At 33.2% G+C, this 9,682-nt stretch overlaps 2 protein-coding genes across 2 annotated transcripts in view; both read left to right on the top strand.

Moving 5' to 3' along the window:
- LOC106473717 (tubulin beta-4B chain) overlaps positions 1 to 727 on the top strand; it is an 8,797-nt gene extending 8,070 nt beyond the window's left edge. Inside the window, exon 5 of the mRNA XM_013934396.2 lies at positions 705 to 727. Within this exon, the coding sequence (XP_013789850.2) occupies positions 705 to 727 (23 nt within the window). The remainder of the gene's footprint in view (positions 1 to 704) is intronic.
- Positions 728 to 3,186: 2,459 nt separating this feature from the next.
- Positions 3,187 to 9,304, top strand: LOC106473718 (tubulin beta chain-like). The gene is made up of 6 exons (XM_013934397.2): positions 3,187 to 3,331; positions 5,598 to 5,706; positions 6,968 to 7,078; positions 7,437 to 7,681; positions 7,830 to 8,466; positions 8,842 to 9,304. Exons 1-6 carry the CDS (start codon positions 3,275 to 3,277, stop codon positions 9,018 to 9,020), a joined length of 1,338 nt encoding a protein of 445 aa, XP_013789851.1. The 5' UTR covers positions 3,187 to 3,274; the 3' UTR covers positions 9,021 to 9,304.
- Positions 9,305 to 9,682: the final 378 nt, after the last annotated feature.

Raw genomic sequence — 9,682 nt, 5'->3', positions numbered from 1 at the left:
CTTTAAATATATATATATATATATGTGTGTGTGTGTGTGTGTGTGTGTATATTACAGCAGAAGTCTCTTCAGAAATAATTTGTAAACATAAAATATCATTCTTTCATTTTCCACACCTTAAAGTCATAAACCTTAAATTAACTATCCACTATACAAAGCAATAGGTAATGCATTAATTTTTGTTAGGTACTTATGTAATATGGTTTGTTTTTATTTTTCAGTCTGTGAAAAATATAGTTTCTCGTATATTTTGTATTAAACTTTTTTCCAAAGTTGTGGCTAACATGACTATTTTTCATAAGGTAAAATTATATCTCAGATCATTCAAAACCGTATAGTACATTCTAATAAAAAATAATAATATATAAAGTTTGTATATTAGCGATATCTATTTTAACATTTGATATAAAAAGACTTAATTCAACTGAAATATTTAAACTCGTACATTAAGACTAAATAACGGGATAATAAAATGCTTTACAGTTATGATAGCCTTATAGAGATAACCAACTTATTAAATTAAATATATAAACAAAGTAATGAATTGCTTGTGTCGATAGAATAACAAATCATTTTTTGTACAAGTACATTGTCAACTTGACAACAGATGAAAATAAAAATTCATAAGAAAAAGTATTACATATTGACAAATAATGCGATGCAGTTACAATATGATTCAATGTTATCATCATTTATAATTATAGCTTTGAAAATCACCATTATATAATGTTTGTAGTTATAAACATTCTGCACAATCCTATGTTTCTAATTTTTAACGTTTTGTAAAAATAGAAAGCACATGTTTAAATTGCATTGTTCTAGACGTTTCCTTGATGAAGCTTTTTTTTCTCTGTTACTGTTACCTCTCATGATAAGTTATCATTTTGGCTTCACAACTTCAAAATTATTGCTTTATTAGAAAGCTTTCCAAGACAAAAATAAATTAGATGGTCTATCGGTAACAAACAACTTTTTAACGAATTATAATAAATAACGAATAATAGTAATAAACTAGGGGGAGGCAACTAGTCAATATCACCCACCGCCAACTCTTGAGCTCAAGGAAAAAAAGGCTCATTGAAAGTTGTACAAACAAGAATTTTGTGACAATTAAAAACAAAAACTCAAGTTTACAATACGTAGCCTTTAAAAAAAAACGCATTACATTAATTAAGGCAAATAAAATAATATTGGAAAGAGAAATTGTTCAGCTTTGTTTCGTGTCATTTCAACACTTTGGGCTAGAGCTACGATACACATAACAAGACGTTAGAAAATAAGCTGTTAGAAACAAAACTACTGTATTGCATACCATAAAGCCAGCATTTTCAAATATACATTTGTTAATTCAAAACGTATGTTTATGGTATATGAGTTGTTTTTTTAATAACAACAGACAATTTGCCATATTTCGCACACAGATCAGGGTTAGGATCTGTTTATTAATTTTATCTATCATTTAGGTTCATATATATTTTCATAGCTTTACAGGAAAGGTACCAATTTAGTATTTATCATGCAAAAGTGCTATTACATTCTTTAAAAACATGATACGAACCACTTGGCCCTATACTAGCTTTGGTGTGAAATATATTTTTACTTTATAACTAGAAACTGGCGTGCCAGACAGTGAATCTAATTCGGGTGGTTCGCTTCCCTTTACTACAAAAATACCTTGTATTGGGCCTGAAGGTGAATTATAAATTGTTTTAGGGCAAAGATATACAACAGGCCAAATAAGCCTCGCCCACAGCAGGGAATCGTGCACTGGATTTTAGCATTGTAGGTCCGTAATCTTACCTTGACCCACCAAGGGACGGTGCGTTATAAGAGTGACGGTCAAATAATACTTTTCGATTAGAGTAACCCAAGAGCTGACGTAGTAAGCTGTTGACTTTCGTGTTGTCTGTCGGTTCAAAATTAGGGATTGTTAGTGCAGATAGCCTGTTTGTTGCTGTGAGCACATTCACGAAACAAATACAGAAATCTCTGAGAAATAAATGTCGTAACGAAGCAAACGATTGTAATCAACAATGTTTTCTCCAGGAACTAAAAATGAGTTTATATCAAAACCAAAATGTTTGAAAAACAACATTAAAAGATTACACAAACCCAGTTTTAACAGTAATTTTCAAATGGACGAATTTAACTCTAGTGTATGGAGTTAGAGCACGTGGATTTTGATGACAATATCTGTCTTTTACGAAATTTGCAAACCAGACGTAAAATTAAGCAACATATCTAAAAACATTTTTTTTCAAGGGACTCTGTTGTTGTTTTTTAATATACAAAGCCGCCGAATCATGTTTTCCTGTAGAAAAAATTTAAACATTGTTTGACAGCCAACAAGACTAAAGAATTTATTTTTTCCAACTTAACCTTGTTTTCACTAAAAAACAGTTATTATTTAAGCAATTTGATAATACCAAATTCGTTACGTCGCAACCAAGAGTTCTGGTATTTGACTAGGCGAAAGGCCTCGTCGGCACTGGATCTGCGGATACGGTGTAGTTGATAATTTGTTATACACTCGGATGTTCTTAATATCTATGTATCTTAAACAGCAAGAAAACAACACCGCAGTTTACGAAGGTTTTATTGAACCATAGGAAAGAATGACGGGTATTTTTGTATGACGGTATCTTGCCTTTAATTTGACTCTCAGAAATAATCATAATGTTTTAAGATGCACATACAGTCTTAACCCGCTGTTAAAAGAAAATAAAACCTCCATTTTCGAGCCCAAAACATACAAGCTTTATGAGTTCTGTCTGTATATGTGGTTCTAGATGAATGACTATGCATTGTTGCGTATAGTTCTACTTTGAACAACGCTATGACAAATTTGCTCGTGCATCTACCTAGTTCATGTGATCAGTTAGTAACTCTAAGTTGTTTGTTGTCTTTAAATGTCATTGTCTATAGTTATCAAATAACAATATAGTTTATTTGAGGATTAGAACAACATCAAACCGTCCTTTAACTTTTGAATAACTCGAAATTATACAACCGAAACAAACTATTTTCGAACACACCCATGAATCTAAACACAAAACAACTTCGTAACATTCATGACTAGTGTTCCAAAAAAACAACATATGTTCCAATCACAGGGCTGTGAACGCTAGCACAGAGACCAATCAGCTGGTTCTATGATGTTGTAATTCGCATGCGCACTAACAATGCTCAGTCATTTTAAGCAACTACGAGTTAAAGTTTCCCATTAACGTCAAGTTTTGCAGCAAGAAGAGGTCATTAAGCAAAAGAAACCGCAATGAGGGAAATTGTTCATGTCCAAGCTGGTCAGTGTGGTAACCAAATCGGAGCGAAGGTAATTTCTAATTTTGTATATGTTATTTTGATCATTAAAGACATTAATTCCTCTCTACCAGAATAAATTTTTGTAATTGATTTAGGCTTTTAGGTAGTGTTCATGATGAAAAAGGTGAAATGGGCAGCAAGTGTGTCATTCGGAGTGACGCTTGTACTGCAGACATCGCCTTTTCTGTCTAAGCTACTTTTGAAGATGTTCTCACAAGACACCCCACCCGAAGTATCACTCGGAACTATGCGGTTGCTGCTCATTTCGTTTTTGTTTGTTAATCAAGAATTTTCGTAAAGTTAGTAAGCACGGTGTTAATAATGATTAGCCGTAAACACATTCGCTAGCACAGGCATTAATTTTCTACGTTTAGCAAGAAATTTGGCTATATCGTATGTAAAAATAAATAAAAGTATTTTGGGTTCAGTTATATTTTGCTTTTTCACATCAGTTTGTGCTCTTCTATAACTTAAGAAATTGCTTCACTGCGTTTCTAAAGGAACTGTGTCTGGAAGTTGAGTTATAAAATCTGCATGAGACAACACCGTGATTGTATAATTGATACTAAAATAATTTGGATAAATCATATGAAGGGTAATGTATCAAAATATGCATTGTCAAGGGTAGATGGATATTAACGTAACTTGTCATAAGCAAAAAAAAAATCTACGATACATGTTTCGATACTCATTAGTATTACAACCCTCTGTGATTTTGAACTTTTATGTGTAACAACATGAAGCAGGTAGAGCTTATGAATAGCCCTATTGATATTATTTGAAATACTATACCTTTTGGTATATATATACGCTAAACCTTAAAAATTACTTCGATAATTGCATTTTCTTTGTCTATATATTGAAACACTTTTTGCTCTAAATTGTACAAACTAGATATCAGTTTTTTAGTATTAAGAAGACTTACCCCATCTGTCGAATTATCTTGAGGTCGTGCTAAAAAACTGCTCTGGTTGGATGCACATCTTAAAGTTCAGCAACCCTTAAGAGCGAGTACATGCTTCGTGTCCGCTCGTCTCAAGGTCATCAGGGTGTAGCTTGGTATTTTGTCTGTTATTTATAGTAGTTTCATACGTATCTGGCTCTAGTTTCGTAACTAAATAGAAATTGTGTTTTAAAAGTAAATGATTTCAGAATCTGGTAATTAAATGTTTTGTGTAATTAAAATAGAGAAAATGAATAAGTACTGTCTCCTTCTTTCCTAAATAAATGTTTGTTTGTTTTGTAATTAGTAAGTTTCCTTGGCTTGTTTTAATTTTAGAAATGTGATGTATTTACTGAGACGTATAAAGTAATTTTCTTGACAGATCTATGTTAGAGAGAACGTGTAAGTTTACTCCTAAAATATTTTCTACAACAAATTTTTATTTTACGCTTTGACTTCTAAGCTCCATGTTTTTCTTAAAAGTTTAAACTGCTTTAGCTGAATGTCTTTATGAATCTTACTCTTATGTTACAACTAGGGATGCACGGGTAGTAAAATTTAGCCGAATACCGGGTCCGGTTACCCGGTCACTAAACTTCGGCTGAAGCTGGGTCTCAAACGAGACCGGGCTCTTCCCTCGCCCCCCCCCCCAAATAAAATAAACAATATACACAGAAATTAGAAAGAAAAACAAAATTGACGTTTACTACACTTAACCGAAGAATCGCTAACAGAATGCCTAGCCTCAACTTCTTAAACCCTAACCCCTATAGTCTCTGAATCACCGACTTTGAGCGGGCAGTTAGCCTTTTTTGTTCAGAACACGTTATATGTAAACTAAACCAATTGTTGACTAACTTTCGGTACCGCGTATGATTATATACCATTCTCAATTGCCCGCATTCGGCTGTTTTAAACTTCGACACTCGGCCAGGGCCGAGTGTTACCGGGAAATGCAATAACCTAGCACATCTAGTTACACTAGCTGTTAAGCCAGTGGCGTATTCCCCTAAACTCCAGGAGGCCAGAAAGGGAAGAAACATTTAATTCAACTTGAACTGAAGAACGGTAGCAATGTTCTGTTAAAACTTAATGATATCAATCAGCCAGAAGTGTAATTACAAATACAGTCTCAGTACAGAAAAATTAATGTGTGTGGTGGAGGCGATCTGTTGTAGTAATGCCACTGTGTTAACCACAACAACATTAAGTAAATGAACACAGGATCTATTTAGCATAACGTTTTTAGAGAGTTAAAGGTATATTATCGATTAGTGTGAATGTTTATATTTCGTGAATAATCACTTTAATCTCACCTTTTGTTTCAATTCAGTTTTGGGAAGTGATATCTGACGAGCATGGTATCGACCCAACTGGTACTTATCATGGGGACACAGATTTACAGTTGGAAAGGATCAACGTATACTATAATGAAGCATCAGGTATTTAAATAAATTAGGCTTGATAGAAAACTGCATTAGCTGTTGTATTTAAGTAGAGTATTCTTATGTAAAGTTTCTTTTAAATATTTGTCGGTGAATATTTAAATGTTTTTATATCTGAAGGAGCAGTTTATTTAGGAGAGAGAGATCTTGTATTTTGTGATGAGTATTTGACTTGACACTAGTACTAGTGTAAACGAATTTTACTATTTTTAACGGCTGATAACTAGACCATTGTACTTTAATAGGAATGTGTGAGTAAAACACGATGGTTTTCAGCCAAAATTAAGGTCATTAAGCAAGTGTAAATTTTTCTAAACAATAAAATATGAAGTGGGAATGGGAGCACCACCAAAGCAAGATAAATTTTTAACGTTCTTGTTCAGAAGCTTTTTAATTTGTCTATTTATTATTATTTAGATATATTATTAATAACATTGCAACGATAAAGTTACTTTCCCATGATTCGTAGGGTGTCTGAACATTTCTGGAAGAACGCATGAAAACTCAATATACGTACATTCGCTCATGATAACTACTTTCGAACATTTGCTCACAAGTAAAACGCAGGCCCAATGAGACAGTTATCACTATATAACTAAATTTATTTCTTATGAAATCTAAACATCAGTTTCACATTTAAAGTAAATTATAAATGAGGTACTTTATACTATGTTTTCGGTATGCTAATTCGCTTGTTTGTATAAAGGAAGGTTAAGTACTTCAGATGCTCATTCACGTCACTAGATCTTTCTTCTTCTTCTTAGTTTTCTTTGATTTTGCTTTAACAAAAAAAAAAAATCTCGAACTATCCATACATTTTAGTGTGTATAGTCGTAAAATTAGTATTGAAAATTTATGTTTTCAAAAGACTATAATAGTTAAGTGCACCTACAATGTTTATCGATGTGTACGAGATTATAGGAGTATACCTAACCTGCTCTGTCATTTAAAGCACTGTTTAAAAGCATAGTACATTCTGAATAATACTGTTAATTCATCAGATTATCTACAAACATCTAGATAAGGAATATGATGGAACTGTCAATGAAATAAAAATATCTTACAACAATAAGAATAAGACTGGCAATCAGCAAACTAAAACCAATGTTTAATTAAATATTTCAAAATAAATAGGGGTAAAATTATACTAAAAATTAATCTGCCCATGTATATAACTGAAGGTAAATTTCTCCTCAGTTTGAAAGTTTCTGGGTTTGAAAGTACTTTGTTCTAACTTGTTGCAATAACTATCTTTTAGGAGGAAAGTATGTTCCACGTGCAATCCTTCTGGACTTGGAACCAGGTACAATGGATTCAGTACGCTCTGGTCCTTTTGGTCAACTGTTTAGGCCTGACAACTTCATATTTGGTAAGAGCAAAGTAACATTTTGATTTGTAAGACGATTATGCATAAGTAATAATGAAGAACTAGTGCTTTTTTTGTAGGTGTCTGTGTTCATATTCATATGTATAAATTCACACTGCTAACTAAACTACTTTCGGTCCTTAGCTCAAAATTCTGAGGCATGTTATGTGAATTTTCTTCTCAAATTCATCCATAGCATTTAACATTCATTGGCACAAGCTTTGTAAAATGAGCTTACTGTTACTTTTTATTTAAACTGTAGTTTATGCAAATTACACTTTTGTTTGGTGAAAGTGATCTCAATGTCAATGCTTCATTTTTATTAATTTATATAAAATATATAATTGCATCTCATCCTCAGGTCAGAGTGGAGCAGGAAACAACTGGGCTAAAGGACACTATACAGAAGGTGCTGAATTAGTCGACACAGTGTTAGATGTCGTCAGGAAAGAATCTGAAAGCTGTGACTGTTTACAGGGCTTCCAGCTGGCTCATTCACTAGGTGGAGGAACTGGATCTGGAATGGGAACCCTTTTGATTTCAAAGATACGAGAAGAATATCCTGACAGAATCATGAACACTTTCAGTGTTCTGCCATCTCCAAAGGTGACTTATTTTTTATAATAACTATCTTTCAACAAACTTTGTGTAATAATTTGGATTTGTTTGTTCAACTAAAAGGGAACATTTGAAGTTAATAAAACAATGACAAATATTTAACAAATACAATGTTGTTTTTTTTCCATAATTCTAGGTGTCTGACACAGTTGTAGAGCCCTACAATGCTACACTCTCTGTTCACCAACTTGTAGAAAATACTGATGAAACTTATTGCATTGATAATGAAGCTTTGTATGACATTTGTTTCCGTACCTTAAAATTAACCACTCCAACCTATGGTGACCTTAATCATCTTGTCTCTGTCACAATGTCTGGAGTCACTACCTGTTTGAGGTTCCCTGGCCAACTGAATGCAGATCTCAGAAAACTTGCTGTCAATATGGTTCCTTTCCCTCGTCTTCATTTCTTCATGCCAGGATTTGCTCCACTAACTTCCAGAGGAAGCCAGCAGTATAGAGCACTCACAGTTCCAGAGTTGACACAACAGATGTTTGATGCTAAGAACATGATGGCTGCCTGTGATCCTCGTCATGGTCGCTACTTAACGGTGGCCACAATCTTCCGAGGGCGTATGAGCATGAAGGAAGTTGATGAACAGATGTTGAACGTTCAGAACAAGAACAGCAGTTACTTTGTGGAATGGATCCCCAATAATGTAAAGACAGCTGTCTGTGACATTCCTCCTCGTGGTTTGAAAATGAGTGCCACATTCATTGGAAATAGCACTGCCATCCAGGAGATCTTTAAGAGAATTTCAGAACAGTTTACAGGTAATTTTAACTTTTATGATGTGAATGCCTTTTGATGATGATGGATTATATCTGTTATGCTATTATACTGTTCTCTTTAGAGGAGGAGGTAGTGTTGTAATATAGAGAAATATGATAAGCCTAATACTATTTAATTATGAATTAAACTAACTTTTGGTGTTAATTTCCCTAATGCATAGCTTTACTCATAGGTATACTTGTATTTTAACTTTGTCTTATGTCTGCAGATTTTTAAGGATATGATGATATTTACCAAATGACTTGCATATGTACATGTATTTTTATATTTCAATTTGCATAACACTAAATAATTAAACCTGTAGTTAAGATGATGACTAGTTTACATAATAACTTATTATTTTCCAAATCACTTAGCTATGTTCCGGCGAAAGGCTTTCTTACATTGGTACACTGGTGAAGGCATGGATGAAATGGAGTTTACTGAAGCAGAATCTAACATGAATGATCTGGTGTCGGAGTATCAACAGTACCAAGAGGCCACTGCTGATGATGAGGGAGAGTTTGATGAAGAAGAACCACTTGAGGAAGCTTAGATTTCTTGTGCTCTCACATAATTTGTACTGAATTTGGCTTTAACTCATTAGTTAAATTAGGGAACAATACTGTTTATTTTTGGTAATTAACACATAGTAACTCTTCCACCTGTAACTTATAGTATAAATTAACATTCCAGTTGGAAGAAAGCTTTTTATATGCCTACATTTTTCTCATAAGCTAATTGTCAATTTTGGTACAAAAAAATAGTATGGAAGATCACTAGCAAGTCAAGCTCAGTAAAAAAAAAAAGAAGTTGATTAAACTATTTTCTCTTGTTTTACTTGTAATGCTTCACAGAATATTGAAGTCTTGGACAGTAGAAAGTCTTTTGAAGCACAATGAACAAAAGTTATTTGATTTATATGGTGATTTTTGCACATACTCCTTAATCCTTAACTTAATGACTTGAGCTTTCATAACCACAGTTACACATTGGATGTGCAAATCTTTATGAATGCAACATTTTAGGAACTTTCTTTTAATGACTCAAACAATTTTAAGCTGAATTCTAGGATAAATCATACAATTCAAAATAGTTTTAAAACATGTTTCCCTGTGTGTGGGTGGGTGTGTATGATAAACAAACCAGTGTTTAGTGTTGGAACATTTAATTTTTTTTTTCATCAAAACCTCTAAAATGCTTAAGCCACATTAAGCC

The sequence above is a fragment of the Limulus polyphemus genome, unplaced genomic scaffold (assembly GCF_000517525.1).
Source record: "Limulus polyphemus unplaced genomic scaffold, Limulus_polyphemus-2.1.2 Scaffold6437, whole genome shotgun sequence".
In the NCBI taxonomy this organism is placed as follows: Eukaryota; Metazoa; Arthropoda; class Merostomata; order Xiphosura; family Limulidae; genus Limulus; species Limulus polyphemus.
The sequence above is the reverse complement of the archived record's forward strand: the minus strand, read 5'-3'. Positions and strand labels throughout refer to the sequence as shown.